Source organism: Emydura macquarii, unplaced genomic scaffold (genome assembly GCF_026122565.2).
Source record: "Emydura macquarii macquarii isolate MOO-44397 ecotype Brisbane River unplaced genomic scaffold, CSIRO-AGI_Emac_v2 contig_374, whole genome shotgun sequence".
Taxonomy (NCBI): domain Eukaryota; kingdom Metazoa; phylum Chordata; order Testudines; family Chelidae; genus Emydura; species Emydura macquarii.
In genome coordinates this window covers 13,959,382-13,980,907 of record NW_027130511.1, presented here as the reverse complement: position 1 = coordinate 13,980,907, position 21,526 = coordinate 13,959,382, and the positions used below count along the sequence as shown (strand labels likewise).

Sequence of the window (21,526 nt, the reverse complement as noted above, 5' to 3'; positions counted from 1 at the left end):
TCGACCCCCATACATTTTATAAGGTGAGGGACTGTGGCTTCTAGAGAGCCTACAGTTGTGATAGCTGCTTGCTAGTGAATATCTCCATAAATAGCGTCTTCCGGCAAAACAAATGTCTTCTCGCAAAGTATTAAGAAGATCCCTCATGCACAACAAGGGTTCACCTGGTTTTGGTGTTAGCACTCCTAAAAAGGCAGAGAAGTACCCTTTTGCCAACAAGTAGTCTTCTAAACCGGCTAAAGAGAAAAAGAAGGAAAACAAAATCCATAATCTTCACTTAAAATACTCTTCTATAAATTCCTCCACAGTGTTTGTTCCCATATATTTTTTCCCACTGTAGAAAAGGAGACACCTGCATGTTAATTTGTGCTTTTAAAGCTGCAGATACCTGGGCACACTCTTAAGGCTATCAATCAAATTAAACTCTGTTGTCCAGAAAAAGAACCATAGTGCTTGAAACTTATAAACTCCATTACAAATACCTTAAATACCCCCTCTTAAAGCAGGTAAACAGGAAAAAAAAATTTGAATAGAGAAATTCTTTGTATGTATACATAGAAGTCAAGTTTCTACTCTCCTTTCTCAACTCTGTTCTGCTTTAAAATAAGTTTGGTAGTTAGCTCTCATATTTCCTGTGATCATGGGTAGTTCCACCCAAATCTGACTAAAATCTTCTGTATAAGGTAAAACAGCCCACTCACTGGGGTTTGAAAGCATCGGTAACCTAATAGCAACATAAACCTCAGCCAAAGCTTTCTCCTCAAGCTTGGCTATCCCTAAGGTTTTCTGTAGGACCTCCCTGCTCTAGTTGTTTTGGCATACCCACCTCTCTTACTTCCTGGTGGAGTTAGGTTGCACCAAATATAGGGCTGAATCCTGCCAGTACTTATGTTCATGCTTAACTTTATTACTATGAGAACTCCTAATGTGGAAGTGTTTTCAAGAGTGGGCCATAATGAGTCCCCAGAATTTATTCCAAAGCTTTGTCAGGTCTAGTTCCTCCGACCTCGCCTGTTTGAGTCATAGAACCTACCACCTTGTTACACTCCCTAACCCAGGGAAAATACTGTAATATTTTATATCATTGGACACTGATACTTTACAATTGACATCATTTTCTTAATTTCATTTGCTCTAGCAACAGAAAATGGAAGAAAAGACAGCTCTTTTAATCAATAGCCCTCAAAGTGCTTTACAAAAGGAGGTTAGTATCATTATCTCCATTTTATAGCTAGGGAAAACAAGGCACAAATGCTGTGACTTGACCCAGGTCACTCAGCAGGCCAGTGACAGAGCCAGGAATAGAATGGAGATCACCTGAGTCCTAATACAGTGTTCTGTCCACCAGGCCATGCTGTCTGCTGCAGATCAGTAAAATGCCCACCTCCTCTCCCTAGGCTTCAGAGCCTGAGTTCCAGCTCAAGCGCCTACACACTATTTTTAGGTCCATAGCACGACCCAAGTCTATCGACTTGGGCTCTGAGACTTGCTGCCCTGGGCTGCTGCTTGATGTGTAGACCTACGCATAGACGTGCTGGGCTGGAAGGGACTTCCAGAAGTCATGTAATCTAAACTTCTGTGCTGAGGCAGGACCAAGTAAACCCAGACCATCCCTGATAGGTGTTTGTCCAACCCACTCATAAAAACCTCCAATGAGGGGGATTCCACAACCTCCTTTAGAAGTCTATTCCAGTGCATAACTATCCTTAATGTTAGAATTTTTTCCTAATATCTAACCTGAATCTCCCTTGTTGCAGATTTAGCCAATTACTTCTTGTCCTTCCGTCAGTGGACATGGAGAACAATTGATCACAGTCCTCTTTATAATAGACTTTAACATATTAGAAGACTGTGATCAGGTCTACCCTCAGACTTCATTTCTGAAGACTAAAGCTGCCTCATTTATTTAATTTTTCCTCAGAGGTCAGGTTTTCTAAACTTTTTATCATTTTTGTTGCTCTCCTCTGGAGTCTCTCCAATTTATCCACATACTTCCAAAAATGTAGTACCCACAATTGGACACAGTACTCTAGCTGAGGGTTCACCAGTGCTGAGTAGAGCGGGACATTTACCTCCTGTGCCTTACGTACAACACTCCTGTGAATACATCGCAGAATGATATTAGCCTTTTTCATAATGGCATCACATTGTTAACGCATATTCAATTTGTGATCCGCTATAAACCCCAAAATTATTTTTCTGCAGTACAATTGCCTAGCCAGTTACTCCCCATTTTGTAGTTGTTCATTTAATTTTTCCTTCCTGAGTGAACTACTTTGCACTCGTCTTTATTGAATTTCATCTTGTTGATTTCACACCTATTCTCCAATTTGTCAAGGCCATTTTAAATTCTAATTCTGTTCTTCAAAGTGCTTGCTATGCCTTCCACTTTGGTGTCATCCACCAATTTTATAAGTTACCCTCCACTCCATTATCCAAGTCATTAATTGACATATTGAATAATATTGGACCCAGAACAGACCACTGTGGGACCCCACTAAATATGTCCATTCAATTTGATGGTGAACAGTTGATAATTACTCTTTGAATATGGTCTTTCAACCACTTGTACACCCACAATATAATAATTTCATCTAGACTGCATTTCCTTAGTTTGCTTATGAAAATATCACATGGAACTGTGTTAAAACCCTTAGTAAAATAAAGATATTTCATCTATACTGCTTCCCCTGATATCTACTAGGTCAGTTACCTTGTCAAAGGAGGAAATGAGGTTGGTTTGTCATGATTTGTTCTTGACCAATCCATGTGGACTCTTTCTTATTCCCTATTACTTCTAGGTGCTTACAAATATATTGTTTAATAATTTGTTCCAGTATCTTTCCAGGTATCCAAGTTAGTTTTACTGATCTATGATTCCCTGTGTCCTCTTGTTCCTCTTTTTAAAGGTACTATGTTTGCCCTTTTTCAGTTTCTGGGACCTCATCCATCTTCCATGAGCTCATCAAAGATAATTGCTAATGGTTCCAAACTTCTGAGATTGCTTCAGCTAGTTCCTTAAATACTGTAGGGTGAATTTCACCGGGTCTTACCAACTTTAATACATCTAATTTATCTAAATATTGTTTAACCCCTTCTTTCCCTATTCTGGCTTGTGTTCCTTTCCCCTTGCTGTTAATATTAGTTGTGTTGCGTAGCTGGTCACCATTGACCTTTTTAGTGAAGACTGAAGTAAAATAGGCATTGAACACATCAGCATGAACAAATTATTCCCCTCTATACCAATATTCCAATCAGAAGATTTATCCCAAATCTCAGTGATGCCAGTTTATTAATAATTTAGCTTGTGAGAGTTAAAGGCATTATAGGTTGTATTTTCAAATTATGTAGCATTCACATTTTTATTTGTAAATCAGCATAAGTGTTTAGGGATCAAGAATCTCTGGGGTATACTTCCAAAAGAAGTGCTCTAAATCTTCTTGGACAACTTTCTACTGTTCTTTTTTTGAGAACTGAGTGGCTCAATGTACAAAATACTTCCTCTGATCTCATAATAAATAGTAACGAGACTCTATACTGGTATCGGCTGAGACTCTCAAAAAGTAAAGTATCCCTACAGTGAATTGCAGAATCAGTGAAGTGATTAATAAGCTCTGCATTCGTTCAAAAGTTTGTCTCTCTCACCAACAGAAGTTGGTCCAATAAAAGATATAACCTCAACCATCTTGTGCCTCTAACATCCTGGGACTGACATAGCTACAACACCACTGCATATAAGAAATGGAAGACGTTTAGTCTCAGTTTGAAAAATAGATTTAAAAATACTAATATTCTTTTACAGGTAGATACTGTGATATAATATGTAGTACCTTAAAATCAAGGTGGATTGAATCATTTTTACCTCACTAATGATAATAGATGCAGCTTCTTACCAACAAAATCCTTCAAACACAGATTCCCTTCATCTGCACATTCCCCAACGTATATAAATAGATATAATAGGCTTTTCTGTGTATTATCAGGACACACTGGGGCATGTAATTAATTTGCATGTTGTGATAGTGCTTTGCTGTGTCTGGCACTCGTCATGTCAAGCTGTTTTCTTCCATCAGTGCTGGCAGTAAGCAACTAGACTAAGAATGCAGAGGAATAAGACTAAATTCCACATTCTAGAATATACAACCTGATCCTGTGGGGTGCCACAACTCCTCCTGTTTTCATGACAATTGAAATTGTTCAATACTTCACGTGACTAGGCCTATCAGAGCTTTACCACTGATTTCAATGGGAAAAAAGTTGTATATGGGTTAGGTTGTCATAGTGGTAACTAGGCACGTTACCCTTTTTGGAAACTGACTTTTGCTTTGATTTGTTTAGAAGAAACAAGTCCTCCTTTTGCTATTTTTATATACCATTTTCCCATTTGCTTTTATATGTAGACACCCTGACTCCATAACATCTGATGCAGAATATTGAAATAGAAAACACTAACAAACAACATCAAACAGAGGAAGAAAAAAATCCATATAACATTTTGCAAAGAGTCTAGGCCTAACATTAGCATCCTTATAGTCTTTGGGACTCCCCAACCAGAAAATAATACATCAAATACCTCAGATCTTTCTTTGCCCTCTGTTATGTAACTATATAGTAGAATTTTGAAGTTACGTGCTTATGTTTTACCTGGTCTCTTGCATATTTATCATATACCATGACAAATGCCTTTTCCACTTTTATAGGTGTCTCTGTAGCTATATCTCATTATTAAATAGCTAAGGTTGAACCTGTAAATAGGAACCACTTGTTATAATTAGTCTCCAGATAATTGAACTGCAATCTTGTATTTTAATACATTTCTATGGCAACAAATTAGGAGGCTACCAAGGAATGAGAAGCGAGGGGAATAGATGCATTGAAAGTTAGGCTTTAAGCACATGGTTGTTAAAATGCAAAGCAAGGGCAATTTAATTTAATTTGATTTTACCGTGTATATTTTTTAAGAACTGCTGTAGCAACTGTAACTCAACTGTTTTCTTAATATTTTGAGTTTTAGGATGAGATTTACTTGCCAAATGGAACTATTTGTGCTTAAAGTTAAGGATAGTGTATCTGTTTGCAGGACTGGGGCCTCAGTGATCAGCAGCCAAGTAGCACTAAATTCCAGATACAAGACAGTGAATCTGCATTTTTATCATATTCTGTGGCTAAGGTGACACTGGAGATCCCGAATGACTCTCTGTTTCCTTGCCTCCATTTTGTGTTAGGAAAGCACATCACTAAGGTACCATTTCACCATTAGCTGAAGGCAGTCTGGCCACGTAGCACTAAATCGGAGGGGAAGAGATTGGCAGGGAAAAGCAGTGGTGAGGCAGTTGTTGATAAGAGACTGGGCATACTAGAAACTATGTTGCAATATGGCAAGTAATGAAGTAATTGTTGATCATTCATGAAGTTGGGTACATTAGAAACAATGTTGCGATGTGGTACCACACCACAGAGTTCTGACAGAAAGATGTTAGCAAAAGTAAGCAAAATAACTGTCAGTCAAGCCTGCCTGCAGAGTATGTACAGAGTGTCAGAGACACAGAAGCAGGTGGAGAAGTCCTGTCACGGACTCAGAGGAAGAAGACCAAGAAGAGACAGAGACCAGAGAGAGAGAGAGGAGACTTCACCTACACAACATCTAAGAACTATTACCAGCAGCTGATCACCTGAATGAAGCAGGGCACAGCCACCTAAGATCATCTTAACTGTAAATTGTTGCAGTTTGGATGCTTTTCGCTTGTGTTTAGGGATTTGTGTTTGCACCAACAAAGGATGCTTTGTTTTGGAAAGATACTACTTGTCAATCATTTATCAGAGGGCTGTATCCATATCCTCTAAGATACTCCTTAGCCACCTTGAAGACCTATGCCTGATGAGAACAGATTGGTTATAATAGGTGAACAGGTGGGCTATTTTGAGGGGAAAACCCTCTGGGGATATTTGAATTCTGTTTTGGGGTAACAAAGGAAAGGATAATAAGGATAACATACATCAAGATTACATTAAACACTCTGGGTGAACATTGGATCCTACTCATTTTCTAGGGGTCTTCTGCATAATTTTTTCCAATGTTCTCAACTCACTCAAGTTCCATGTCCCAATCACCAATTTTATAGCAGAGGAAAACTTTAGACAGTTGGTTAGAGCAGTTTAAAACTGCTTACCAAAGTGCAATAACTGGTTTAGATTCAGCTGGACCTAAATCAGTAACTCACACAACATACTTGTTGTATAAAGCCTTTTATTAGAACGCTCATAACGTGATCTGCTATGAGACTAAAGCTACATTTCAGGAAGCTGAAGGCAGCATTGCCAAGCAAGTTTTGCCTGCCATTCTAAATTAGCGAGTACACAAACTGGCTTAACAAGCTTCTTACTACTGCATTAAATGGAAAAAAATGACTGTATAATAGAAACCCTTGGAAAAATATGAGAATGGCTGGTCACACATGAAACTACTGAATACTTTTGTATTTTAATATATGTTAGTCCCCGATATGCTTAGGTTATGTTCTCATTCATTATCTGTTTAGTCACTTTAATATTTGATGCCTTGTATGACATCTGCAGGTTCAGGTTTGTTTTTCCCCCCAGGTTTTGTCAATAATGAATGTTGAATTTTTTAATATGCTAATTCCATTTTATGCATGTAGTTATATATGTTTTGTTTCATTATGTGTTTCTATTTTATGTACAATTAAAATAAATTTTCAAAGAGATAAATTAGGAATGGAATTTTAGATGGAACTGCAGTCAGCTTAAGCCAGTTCATGTACCTCTAAAAGGGATCATTGCCACACACAGCCAGACTTCGCTGAATTATTTTCCTGATCACTGGTGACCACTGTCATGTATTACTACTACTACTACAACAAAACAGTTGAGAAGGTGACTCTGATCCTATAGTTCTTCAGTTCTCCCTATTCCCACAGTGACCCATGTCAGCCCTCCTGTGGCCCTGTTTGGGAAGAGATGCCCACAATTCCAATAATTAGTGGACCCTTCGAACGGGACAGCTACACCTCCTCTACATGAAATCATCTTATTTTGTGATGTATATGGCACCACTCTAAATGAGTCTGAGCTTTACTGATATTCACAGCTTACAATATTGCACGCATCTCAATTTGTAGCCAAGTGCATGCTGAAGCATACCAAATTACAGTCAGATTAGGAGTTACTCTGGACATACAAATAGTGAAGTCTACTTGGACAACTACAGAGTTCTGCATGTTTTAATTAAATTTAATAACAACTTTACCCTCAAAATTGTATGATACTCCTAAATGATTATGGCAAATATGACTTTAAATAAATAAAACTGCAGCCTGTTAATATTATGGCAAATTATTTTGTCTTTGACATAGTATTTAAAATACCATATCCCAAACTCTCTCTTTCTATATATCTATATATACTTACAGTATTTATTAATGCATTATAATTTAACATTGGATTTTTTATAGAGGGTATATTTTTCGATTTCCCTACTTGAAAAGGTTGGCATTAAGGTGCAATGAATGAGTACAAGAAGAATATCACCAAAAAACAGGTGACTGAAGGGGTGGGCATAATTTGGCAATTGTGAATGCTGCCACTTGGATATAAGGTTTAAAACCGATGTAATCAACATGCCCAAGAACCTGGCACTGAATCAACCATATTTCAGACACATTCAGTTTCTCAGAGATTAGGTGTAAATCAGTGAGCAAGGATCAGTCCTGGAACAAAGTAATTCATACAAAGGGAAATCGGTGAGCTTACATATGTAATGTGTTTCAGTTTAAGACATGAAGTGTAAAAGTGTAAAGCGCATAGATTCAATACGTGGCCTTTTCTAATGTTTATATGAATAAAATAAATGTCAGACTGTTTTTGTTCCTAACTCTGCATATCAAAAATAGTGATGTTTTTTCTCTTTTCTCCATCTTTTTTTACTTCTGGGTTTAGATTATGTGGGGAAGGTAGTGGAAAAGGGGGTTTTCAAAATTGTAAACTGGGAGTCAGGCTGAATCCAGAATGCAATGAACAAACCTTTTTCCAATCAGATTTAAGTGGTAGAAAATCACTACATATGTCTCAAAACCCCAATGGGGGTAGCCAAATTTATTCCTTATTTACCAGCATGTGTTGCCCCTGGCTAGAAGTACTATCATGGTTGCCCTACAAACTACATTTCCCCAACTTCTCTGTTCTCCTAGTTCTAAGCAAGAAAGAAAGACTGGCTGGGCAGCACCAAATGCCAGTCTGATACCTGATCATAGAGGAGTGGAGGACATTCCAACCCATGGTGCTCACGGAACTCCTGTTGTAGGGCCAGATTTTCAAAGGTATTTAGGAACCTCAAGATGTAGATAGGTGGCTAAGGGAAACTAAGCACCTAGATGTTTTTGAAAATCCCACAGAGAGTGTCAATATCTTTGACAGCCTGGCACCTAAAGCTTGAGTCAACCTGCATTCCCCAAAGCCACTTCCTCTCAGGAACAGGGTAGTGTTGCTCTAGGAGGGTTCCCATCATAACCCACAGAGGGCTTTTTAAAATAACTATAACTATACTCACTAACTCAGAACAAATGCAAGTCCTTCTATTGAGCAAAATGAAAAACAAACTTAACTGAAGAAAATTAGGTTTATTTATGTGAATTAGAAAAATGAATTGTTAGAATTTTGGTCAAATGGTTAATTCTGTACAATTTACAATATTTATATACACATCTTGTAATAAAATACAGTACATCACACTCTTCCTGAGTCACAGTGTGTTTCTCAGTTCTGTAAATGCTTTTCTTTTCTTGACTAATTTTTAACGAGGAAATACTATATTAGTTTTGACAGCGTTTGGTTTACTGAGCTAATACTGGCACAAAAGAAAAAAGGCAATACATTAGAAAACATTTTATAACCATTGTGTTTTTAATAGTTAGATTTTTTCTATATTAAAATATGCTCCTTGATAAAAATTGTATTTTTGTACTTTTTAAAGTTTGTTGTATTTTGACACAGTTTGATAAACTGACTTCAAACATTTCCACTCCCCGCCTTCAAAAGATATGTATACTAATATGAGTCATGTATAGATACTCGATCATTTAAAGATCATGAAACAGATGCATCTAGATAGATGTCTGAATCAGAGGCACAGTGCATCGAAACTGCTGTCCTATTCAGGATATGTAAGCTTCAACTTTTTGGCTAGCATTATATAAAGGTAAACCAATAGTATATCCTGAAAAGTGAGGCTTTATATCAAGCAATAAGGCACCAGCCGTGCAAACACTTACACATGTGCCTTAACTGTAAGCACATTAGTCCCACTGTGCAAGTCCCTGCAGAACTGGGGCTTAAGTGAAAAGGCATTGTAAAGCTGTAATAGAACAACAGCAAGTGTTATATTGCTATATCTTGGACAGCTCAAGGAGTTTATTAGCATTTAATTAAAGCTGTCAATATTACCTGAAATGGAGTTGGATTTTAGAGCTCAACAATAATTTATCTTAAGGATGACAAGGACATTTAAGATATGAAGTATGTTAAATTATTACTTAGGAAAGATTACAAACAGCAATTAAACTTATGCATCAGTTAAATCCAAAATCAATCATCACAGTAACTTTTGTTTTAAGCAAGTATTGCAAAAAAAATTCAGTTTAATTAATGAATAAGAATGGCTGGCTCCTGAATATATCTAAGTTTTATTTCTTGTCTGTATTGATATCAGAAATGCACAGCTCTCACAGATTTGCTATTTTATTAATGCAAATATATAGTTTATATGACCTTTGATAAGTTTTACTCTGGGAGGTCAATGAAATTTAAAAAGTCATTTATGTTTAACAGAAAGCAAATCTCTAAAGAATGTTGTTTTAAAAAAAATCATCTGGATTTCAAGTTGAAACTGAGCTAAAACTGAAACCAACTCTTCCTGACTACTGTAATTAGAAATGAAAAGGGACTTTTTTGCAATGTTATCAAAGTGCTTAAGATTTAAATAAGATACTTCAGAGAAAGTGGGTTTTTAGTTGAATGCTTGAACTTTTCCCAGGATTCTTTGAATGTTTAGATGTTGTCTTGACTTTGACGCTTTCCTGATTGCCTTTTACAGCTGATTCAAGCCTGGCTTTCATAGTTGGAGAGGAAGCCATTACTTTTTTAAAAACTGACGAGTACTGTGGACCAATCTGCATGACATTTTGCAATGCAAACTCATGTAGATTTCTTGCTGAGGTTGTGGCTGACCCCAAAGCATTCTCATCCAAAAGAAAGGAAATGAGGAGGGGCAGAAGGCAGGCCACCAAATAAGTGCCTATAAAAATTAAAAACAATACTTAGATATAAAACAATTTTTTAAAAGTTTTCAACCACTAATTTGCACTAATAAGCTCACATAAAGTCATAACATTTTTCTAAGACATACTGTAAAACAGAGTAACTAATAATTTAAATTTTGTTCAAAATTATATTACAAGAGAATACATTTTGTTTTTGGCAACTTTAGACATTAAAGGGGCATTTGGAATTGAGGGACTTACGATGCTCTTCCTCAGCCATGGCTATGAGAGCTGCTACCACCTTTATTCCTTCCTGAATGACTTGCAGTTCAGCAGAATTCTCAGGTTTTGTTTTTTCTGTTTCCTGCAATTTCCCCACAATGGATGGTGCCAAAGAATGAATGTAAGGATATGAGACAGCTCTGTCAGGATGTTGAAAGATTGAAAGCAGCAGCTGAAAGCACTTAAGCTGTAACTAAATGGGAAAAGTAAATCTATAGTTACAATACTGAATGTAAGTAAAATTCCACTTAAAACTACAAGTCAGAATGCCTTGGCACTTACAACAATTTTAAAGACAAAGCTTTTGTAAGAAAAAAAGTGTCCAACAGCTTGAAAATTCACATGACAAGAGGAACTTTTCATCATTAGCTAACTGTAAAAGATTCTTTGAGAAGCTAAATTATGTCAGCAAAGTGTCTAAGAATTATTTTAGCTAGTAATGAAGAAACTATACAACACATCTTGCACTCATAAGTAAAAATGTCTAAATAGAGTAATAGGCTCATGAGCCCACTATGTTTCCCAACTTCACGTTAAAATGAAATTTTTGGAGAAAATTACAATTGACTAAAAAAGCAGGGGCTTGGAATGGAAATATCACCTCACTATTAAATGATGGATAACTTTTAAAAAAACGCTTAATGCCTTATTTAGGAGTGTCTATGGCTATGTCTACACTGACAGCTGCAAAGTCACCGCTATCAGATCGACTTATCTGGATCGACTATGCAGTCAGTGAAGACCCGCTCAGTCAATCTAGAAGTCGACACTATTAATCCACTCCCACAAGTGGCATAGCGCTCTGTCGATGGGAACGCGGTTCCCGTTGGCGCAGTGCAGTGAAGACAGCGTGGAGAAGAGAAGCACAGCAGTTGACAGGAGTTACGCAAGTTTTCTGCATAGTTTGCGTAACTCCAATCGACTGCCGCTGAATCGCCGGGGTAAGTCAAGTCAAGCTTATGGCACTTTTGAAAGCTGAGGCACCTAAGTTACTTAGATGCTTTTGAAAATTTTACCCTACATGTCACTATTTCTTTTTTTTTTTTTGTCATTACATCTAGCATTTCTGAATTACTTATTAGTGAGAGCCATCTTGCTGAAAACTGAGATTTCTAACATTGGACATATAGCAATGTACTTAAAAAGTAAGTATTTCCATCTTGTTCTAGCAGCTGAGTCATTATCAACTTTGATAATTAAAAATTAAATAAAGCTGACTTTTTGATTGATAAATCAGTATAGGAGGAGGAGGAGGAAAAAAAACTGGTTTATAATGGATTCCCACACTGGTCAACATAAAGCCTGCATTTGGGGAACTACAATTTAATTAACAAAAGCCCATCTTTACAGCTGCATTTTCAGCGTGATAAAGTGCAAATTGTTGTGACAGTGGTATACTTCCATAATTTAAGAAACAGGGAAAAATAATTTGAATGTGCTATTTTTGTCAAGAGTATAAATAAAGAATCAAAACAGATGACCTGGCAGTGTACTGCCTTAAGGTCTAAAATACATGCACAGAGAAAATTAAGAAAGTGCCTGCAAAACTAGATGACTTTCTTATCCATTTAGCAAAGTGTGGAGTTCTTATTTCCCAGGTGGTGAAACAATAATACAGAAAATACTTAATTTGTATACAGAATATTTTAATGAATAACCGTTAAAAGCAAGGCACAGCACAGACTCACTAGCTCTGGCCGACTAGTTTAAAATTGTACTTTAAAATACAGCAGATCTAAATGGGACAGAATCAAAACAAATTCTTTGAAATGAACACTTTGAGTTAGGTCCAATGAAACAGTTCACCAGAAAATGTGCTAGAACAACTTTAGCGTTCTTCTAATTGAAATACTCCTTTAGCTAGAAAAGTACTTACTACTGGATCTTTTGAATCAAGTGCTATTTTAAATTTCTCAATACAACGCTTCTGAAGGCACTCTATGGCAGTAACTTCTGGATTTGTAGACAAAATAAATACTGTAATGGCAGTAAGTAGGCTGACTTCATCAAGTTCTTGTTGAGCTCCATCTACTAAAGATAAAACAAACAGTTTAATTAACATTAATTAAATTGACATTTTAAAAGTAATATTGCAAATTCTAATGTGTGTAATTATCTACCTCACCTGCAAGCCCATGTCTAAACTAGCCAAATAGGTCACATTTAAAAATTAAAACTAATAAAAATGCGTTAGCACATTTTAAATAACACGTTTTTAAACATGACATGTTTGCCTACTCTATTTTTTTTCCAAACACTCTCTCCAGATGGATATACAGGAGTTCTGGTAACAAACAAATAAGGGTGGTAATTGATGAATCAACTATATCCCTCAAATACTTGTAGGTAAAACGTAAGGCAAAGGAAGGAGAGGAATTATTTAGAATGGTAAGTAGAGGATATAAATAATGAGATAAAATTTCAAAAGTGAAAAATTAGGTTGGAGAGTTTTAGAACAGTGAGATCTATTCAGCTGTGGAATAGTCTCCCATGGGAAATGGAAGCTCTAGGGCTTGGAATATTTAGAAATGGCCAGGACAAAACATGAGAAGTCATGTATACAAAAATTCTGCATTGGGCAGGTTGACTGGAGGTCCATATTTGGTTTGAATATAGATTCAGCATTCTTGGAATGTAACCAACTAAAATAATGTCATTGAACTGTAAAGTTTTACAGCATGCCAATTTCCATTCAGTTACTCTGGCAAACACACTGTAATTAGCTTCTAGATAGTGATTATGAAATGATATAACAAGGTTTATGCTAGTTTTTTCATATTTTACTTTCAAAATAAAATCACTGAAAATTAGTTTATGTGAGCAATTAAACACATACACACAATAACCAGTGTTGCAGGACCAACAAAAAACAATGCTGGAGGAATGCTGGAGGAATAAGAGGTGTCAAGTTAGAACATTATTCCTAGAGCTGTGCTGATATGGTTATTGTTTAACTGAAGAAAATCCTGAATGTGGAAAAAAAGGTAATTATAACAGAAAATATATAATGTATTTTTATTTATAGAGAACCAGTGGCCTCTGGTGACATTACAGTATATCTCACAAAAGGGCAACATACCCCCATGTATCTGGATATGAGAGAATAGGATAATTAAATACAAAAAGGGTGTGTTTGATATATGACACACATCTTGCAATAAGTGTTCAGCGAGGTAAAGAGTAATGTTGTGTGGTTTCAGCCACATGAAACGTGTGTGGACTAAATACAGCATCACTCTAGAGTATTGGTTGGAGACACACACATCAATCACTAAAATGATTGATGAAAATTATATTGTAGTAATTTCAAAAATAAATTCAGGATTATGAAGTTTTATAATTAATATAATAATACATATGCACACAATTGTATTTCTGCATGATTAAGCTAAACACAAGGAGCAAAATTTGCTGAATCTGGCACAGGGTTGCACAAATTATATTTGCCTGACCCTTTGCTTGTCAGTGCGGATTCACGAAAAAGGGGAGCCAGTAGGTTCACTGATGGTAAGAGTGCTGCTTTAATTCTTAATTAAAATGTATAGTCTTTAATTCTTTAACGTATAGCCTTAAACTCTTAATTAAAACGTATAGCCTTCCACACCACATTGGGACTCTGTGGGGAAGCACCAGTGCAGTGGATACACCTTTTGTGTGTCCAACATAGGCTGGGGCACAGGACAGCAATGGGCTCAGGCTGGGAGTAAGCCACAGAAGGAACCATGAAATCTGCCTTCACACCACACCAGTGACTCTACCACAGCACAAAAGAGGCATGGAGAGAATACGGTGGCTACTCCAACCTACAGCCTGTAGTAGCAGAAATGGGAGTGGGCTGTGTTTAAGAACATTAATGTTGGACTATGTGGTCCAAGTAAGTTTCACCCTTAGACATTTAGTTATCTTAACAATAGTCTAGTTCTTCCATGACCACCATCTGAATCTTCTAGAGTTATCTGAATTTTATCTAAACCAAGCATCTTTTTCACCATCCACATCTCAGTTTTGGTTACCTGGAACCCAACAGTCAAGAACTGTGACTAAAGCACTACGAAGAAGTTCAGTCCAAGCAGTTTGGCTCTTCTCTGCACGAGCCATGGGAGAAGACAATATCCCCTTAAGAGCTTGTAAAGATGCAGCAACTGTCAAAAGTAAATGGCCATCTGGCATTTTCACTGCAGTTTCTTTGAGGACTCCAAGAATTAGGTACAGGATAGTAGGGAGTACTGAAACACTTCCTGTGAGACAAAACAAATGCCTGATATGAATGTCACTGTATAAAGCAAAAGACTTCCAGCATTTATGTTATTTTATAAATCACTTTTCTCCTTTTCCCTTTTTGTATTTTATGTCTAAGCACTTTTCATTTCTAAAAGTTGCTTACTTATTAGAAGTCTTGGTTCCAGAAAAAATAATTTAAACAGCATGTGATTTTTAATGTCAAACACAAAGGCAGACTTAAAGAGGTGCTGAACTCTCTCCTTTTAAGTAAAAAAGACATTTACTTAACCGGGACTATTCAGATATGATAAAGTTTATCATGTAAAAATCAGAATTAGTGGTGGTTCCGAGGAAGGCAATGAAAATGGCACATGGAAAAATTCAGATGAAGAAAGAATGAAAAGACTGGGATTGTTTACTGTTGAAAGGAGACAAATAAGAAGGGGCGTAATAAAATACATAATATAAAGATGGTAGTTTGGGAGCTTCTGTTTTGTTTGGTTCAGAACACTAGAACAAGGATGACATTCCATGAAATTAACAGGTGGCAAATTCAAAACCAATAAGAGGAAATATTTTCTCACAATAAATAATTAGACTGTGGAAGGAAGTCAGTGAGCCAAGATTTTAGCAAGATTAAAAAAGGGATCAGATATTGAAAATAGACAATAATATCCAGAGTTATAGTAGTTTCAACATGCTTAAATGCTTAGGCGGGGCTCTGCTAATGCAGACACCTGAATCCCACTGAAATCAATGTGGTAGGGTTCTAGACTACACATACATTTTATGTACTATTTCAGATCTTGATTCAGCAAAGTGCACATTAACTTTAATGTGCTTAAGTCCATTGCTATTCAGCAAAACACTTAATATGTTATTAAAGGCTTTATTGAATAAAGATGAACTAAGGTATTTGCTTATGTCTTACTGAACTGGTGCCTTAGGTTCTTGTCTTTTGTCTTAAAAATATCTCTGAAGCTTATCTGCAGGAAATTGGGAAGAACAGTTACTGAATATCAGCAAATCTGTCCACTTATGATGATTATATTATACATAAGCACTACTATATGGGAGACATAGGTTCAATTCCATGTCCTGATCTCTTGACTTAGTCTGATTCTGCAAGTGATCTGCTTATCTAACTCCCTGAACTGCTAAAGGCAAGGAATGAAACAGGAAGCAAACAACCCAGGGAGCAAACTAATTTTCCTCACATATAGCGCCTCTCAGAGCCTATCAATGCCAGGTCCAAGCTCTTTTCTTGTCCATCTGAAAGATGGAAAGCACTATGCTGAAAGTAACAAAAAATCATCACCACCCAACATTAATTCTTATGATCGAACAGGAGAGCTGTTGACTGTTTTCAAAAGGAGATCATCATCCCATTGAGTTGGCAGAATGGTGACCATGACACAAGGACTCAATAGTGGAGGGCAAGTGAACGGGAAAAGGGGTAATTTTCAGAGCTGGTAGATGCAAAGGATAGGAATAGCTGGATTTATAGTTTGTCAAGTGTCACAGATATGAATAGTATTTTACATAAATACAGTGACAGGTCTCTGATTCAAGGAAATAAAGATCTAAATTAGACCTAACACAACAACATATGAAAAAAGCTGGATTATTGGAGTATCAAGGTAATAACAGTGAAAGGTAAAACAAGGTAAGAGATACATATTCTATATATTATTTTTTAAAGAATCTAGCAAGGTTTGGTGACTGTGCAAAATTAAGTCTGGAGTGAAGGTCAGATGATCTGAGAGAGATACCAGACCTTCCTATTTTGTGTTTTTGTAGTTTACAAGATGGCTTTTGGACAAAGAAGATATGGCTCATTTCCCTTTGGAGCACATTTTTATGGCTGTATTATAAATTCCTAAATTGAGGATCTATAAAAGATGTATGTCGTTATCACACCTATTTCTCTATGAAATAAAATGTATCCATTAGTTGGACTGCTTTATGTGGGAAAGAGAGGAGAAAAGTATTTCAGTCCTGAAAGCTACTTTACACTTTCACACTACTGCTCCTGTATCTATCAGCGTGGATTTAAAAAAAAAACTTTTCAGTACAACAAAAACAATTGAGAAATTGTGATAGGCAAATCTTCAAAACCTTGCCCCAGCATTTATCCAGCAGAGAAAGTTATGTAGTAACTATCTGCTATTGTATCATCATCATCTTTTCATTTAATCTTCCTTTGTAATGAAACTGCATATTAGCACCACATCCTACCTTCAGGAGAGCAGACTGCTGGAATGTCAGAGAGGATAATTAATGCTGCTGATACCAATCTACTTCCATTCTCTGACAACTGAGGTTTTCCAGTTTTAACAGCAGGGTTACCAGTTAATTTAGGATTAAGCTGGGGGAGATGTCTCACTAGAATGCAAACACACAACTCCAGCGTTGCAAAGACAAGTGACTTTCCAGGCACCAGTCCTCCTGTGTCTTTGCCTTCCCCAAATTCTGGCAATGTCTCCTTTTCTGCAGCACCATCATCAACTATAATAAAAGAAGAAGTAAGAATGACATTAAGCATGCAGTGTTTTGTCGACAAAAGTTTACTTCTTGGAGCTTTGTTGTATCATCAGGGGATAATTTTGCAGTTCTAAATTCTAATGCAGCACAAAGTGTTAAAAATTCTGTTAGAGGACAACCGTAGTTTGAATTAAATTGATAAGGATTCACTTACCTCAACTGAATGTGGTGCATCTTTGTCTGTCTGTCAGGAAAAGGGGACGGTGCTCCGTTAAGGGTCCTTTGGGTTATGAGGGAGGGGAAAAAGGGATGGACATACCTAAGTCAAGGGGGCAACAGGAAGAGGCTAGACCAGCTGGGGGCACTGACCACCATGTACACAGGGGAGAGGGGTATTTATACCCCAGGTATTCCAGAAAGAACTCTCTCTCATCAGTCACTGATCAGCAGTGTCCACCCATGGGGTCAGGGTAGGACCAGTTTTTTTTATAGTCTACTGAGGGCCCTGTGCTAGTTGGGTTTTTTCATTTAGGGCTGGGAAGGAATCTTTCCCTCACCACCAGATTCGTCTCCTCCACAGCAGGTCAGGTACCTGGTAGAACAGGTAAGGAGGTTAGATCAAGATGTCAGAACTTAGTAGGTAGCAGGTGTGGCAGGTTTTCAGTTACAGAGGTGATATGGTTCTCTGATAAAGAGGAGTTTGAAGCAGATTTAGGGTCAGGCAACCCTTAAGAAAGCTGGGGAAAACAGAGTTGTTTCCCCACTGTTCCAGACATTAGGAAACAAGATAATTTTCCCCTTTCCAAGCCCCACTTAACACTCAGACAAAGGAAGGTGGGTGATGGCTATGTTGGGGAAGGGGATGGCTGATGGCAGCCATCCCAAATAGGTGGAAATGGTTAAGGAAAGAATGATGTCCTACACCGTACAATTTTTGGTCAGATATTCCAATATGTTAAGTGAATAGAGCTGTCACTTAATTAAACTAAATTCCTTCCATCTTGTCTTTCTTCCTGCATGCTTGGGAAAATGATAGTCAGGGCACAGGCACACATTTAAATATGCTTTTGTGTATGTGTGCATACATGATATGGACAAGGCTGGTAGCATCGCCTACTACACTAAGGTTGCCCGACATTTCCAATGGTAAGACCCTTTTCTGTTACTTATAACTTTGCTAAAATATAAACGTATGAGCTGAAAATTTTCCATGCTGAGTGTCTGCCTCCAGCTGAATTTGTGTGTGTGTAAAGTTTCAGCCAACAGTTCAGTTGTTTCAGAGAACAGAACTAGGGAAAAATTTGTTTTCCGCTGTTGAAAATACTCTGATGACCTTTTCTTTGAGAAGTTCTAACATCTTCACACTTCGTAGCAGATACTTGAAATTTGGCAGCAGAATATGCCTTTTTCTGTTCCTGTGAAACTCTGTACCAAATCTGTCAAGTTATTAACCTTTGACAACATCTTAGTTTGCAGTAGAGACTTCTCACAATTTAGCAGCTAAATTGTCTGAAGATTCCATCCTCCCTGAGCATGTTCCTGCCCCTATGTAGCATGCGTCTCCCACAGAATGACTGAACACGCTCCAGCCTAAGGTGACTGTGGCAGAGCTGGCTTCCCATAGAATTGCTGCTCCTGGCTGCTGTGGCTGAGGTGAGACCGGGCACTGGAACTGAGAGCAGGGAGCTTCTCTCCCCTGTGCTTTCAACTACCCCCCTGATGGCACCCAGGCAGCATGGAAAAATATGCCACCTGACTCAAGCGCAGAGGGGACAAGAGCTGGACCAGACGGAAGGAAAAAAATAGATTAGGACAAGGGGTCTGGTGAGAGTTGAACTGGAAGGAAGGGAAAAAGACCAACTATCACTAGGAGTCAGGGGAGGGGAAGTGGGAGAGACTGGGCATGGAGACTGGGAGCCACTGGGGAAGGGAGGCTGTGACTGGCTGGACAAGGAGACAGAGTGTTAGTGAGGGATACATCTTGGGGAGAGGGGTAGATTGGGGAATGAAACAGATTTGACGAGGAATTGTGGGGAGACCACTGGAAATGGCTGGGCAAGGGGACTAGGACAAGGAGCCAAGGAGAGGGGGGAAACTAGTCCAAGAGCCGTGGAAGGATAGGGACTGAGATTGGATGAGGAGCCTCATCCCCCTCTAACATAGTACACAGAGTGGATACCAACTAACTACTGCTAACAGCTACTCCATTAGATCAAGTGGCAGGGATCTTGGAGGTGGATCTCAAGGTTCCAAACTTGCTGATGAACTACCTGGAGGCCAATACGATGCCACATGATGGAATTTCTGATTTTTCAGATGGCTTTTTTTTTTAAATCTAAGAAATTATACACAAAAAACCTTGTAAAATCATTCCAGTTACAAAATCAAGCATTATTAAGTTAAGAAATACCAGTATTGAGAAATACCTGTGCAACCTTAATTTGGGCCCAAGTGCTCAAGCATTATGATAGAACCCTTATTAATCACATGGTCAGATATCATTTTTTCCACACAATGCCTTTCTCATTCAGCGCACAGGATAGACCTGCTCTGGGGATGAATCAGGGTTGTACTATGAAACAGTGGGGTTGAATAGGACAGGACCCCTGCCTCATTCGTTACAGAAACTGGAAGTTGTGTAATGAACGAGGCAGTGGATTGCAGGAGGGGGATTGCATTTTCTCACTTTTCAGTGCTTGACTTTGCAAATTTAATAATGTTCTTTTAATGTATTTTTGTGTGTGTAATAGATTTACAACAAGTCTACCCTTCAATAGGTTTCTTTTCAGGTCCACCCTCAATCTTCTTTTACTCCAGCTGAGGCCTCACCAGCTGCTGACTAGAACAGGACAATTACCTCCTGTGTCTTAAATACAACACTCGTGTTACTATGCCCCTGAATGATATTAGCTTTCGCCACAGCTGCATCACATTACTGGCTCATATTCAATTTGTGATCACTATAACCCCCAAATCCTTTTCTGCAGTACTATCGATTAGACAATTATTCCTGATTTTGTATTTGTGCACTTTATTTTTCCTTCTTAAGTGAAGTACTTTGCACTTGTCTTCATTGAATTTCACCTCGTTGAATTCAGAAAAATTCTCCAATTTGTCAATGTTGTTTTGAGTTCCAATCATTTCCTCTAAAGTGCTTGCAACCCTTCCTAACATTGTGTCATCTGCAAATTTTATAAGTATACTCTCCACTCCATTATCCAAGTCATTAATGAAAATACTTAATTAGTACCAGACCCAGAACAGACCCTGGCGGGACCCCACTAGACAGCAAACCATGGATAACTACCCTGAGCATGGTCTTTCAACCAGTTATGCATCCACCTTTTAGTAATTTTATCAAGATCACATTTCCCTAGTTTGCTTATGAGACTACCATGTGGCTGTGTCAAAAGCCTTATTAAAATCAAGATATATCTGATCATCTGCTTCTCCCATCTACTAAGCTAGTAACCTAGCCAAAGGAAAAAATTAGGTTGGTCTGGGATAATATTGTTCTTGACAAAACCATGCTGACTATTCCTTATAATTCAGTTATTCTCTAGGTGCTTACAAATATATTGTTAGTCATTTATTCTAGTGTCTTTCCAGCTCACAGATGTGCTTTTAAGGATAAAATATTTGCAGATCACTTTGAGTGCACTGAATGATACAGACAATGTATGAGCTATGTTCTACTATAATGATGATTAAAAACTGATGCACTCAGATTCAGTAGCAAGTCTAGAACTACATGAATCAAGGGTCAAAATAATGGCTCCCCCGATGGCTGCAATGAGGAACTGGGGGAGCTGTGCTGGGGGGATAGTGACCAGTGACAGGATTCCTCTGAGCAGTGCCACATTGGAGGGGAGTGTGGATTCTCCAGCGGCGTGACACTGCATGGTGCTGTGGATTGGTGCCTGGTGTCCAGCAACCAGCGCTGTGCTGATGATTGGTGCCCAAAGGCAATGACCGGCACTGAAGAGACTGGCAATATGAAGCTGGTGAGTCCCTCCTCTGGGTCGGAGACTGGGAGCGTGGTGCCGGAGATCGGTGTCAAGACAGTGGAGATCTTCTCTGAGGTGTCACGGACCAACATCAAGATGGGGAATGGCACTGGTCAAACTGCCCACTCCAGTGGTCCCATGGCTGGCTTGCCCCTGGAGACAGGTGCCTTCACCAGCTCCAGTGCCAAAGGTAAGGCCAACGGAGAGGGAGGCACTAGGAGGGCCCTAAAGTCCCTGGCTGCTTGGAAGGCCTCCGGC

At 38.2% G+C, this 21,526-nt stretch overlaps 1 protein-coding gene across 3 annotated transcripts in view; it reads right to left on the bottom strand.

Annotated features, from left to right (window-relative positions):
• Positions 1-8,621: 8,621 nt before the first annotated feature.
• The window catches only part of HEATR5A (HEAT repeat containing 5A), a 114,049-nt gene continuing 101,144 nt past the window's right edge, over positions 8,622-21,526 (bottom strand). For all 3 annotated transcript variants that reach the window (XM_067534371.1, XM_067534353.1, XM_067534361.1), the window contains 5 exons: positions 17,016-17,285; positions 14,570-14,794; positions 12,433-12,587; positions 10,536-10,749; positions 8,622-10,309 (listed from right to left, as the gene is read on the bottom strand). In XM_067534371.1, the coding sequence (XP_067390472.1) occupies positions 10,005-10,309; positions 10,536-10,749; positions 12,433-12,587; positions 14,570-14,794; positions 17,016-17,285 (1,169 nt within the window). In that variant the 3' untranslated portion in view covers positions 8,622-10,004. The remainder of the gene's footprint in view (positions 10,310-10,535; positions 10,750-12,432; positions 12,588-14,569; positions 14,795-17,015; positions 17,286-21,526) is intronic.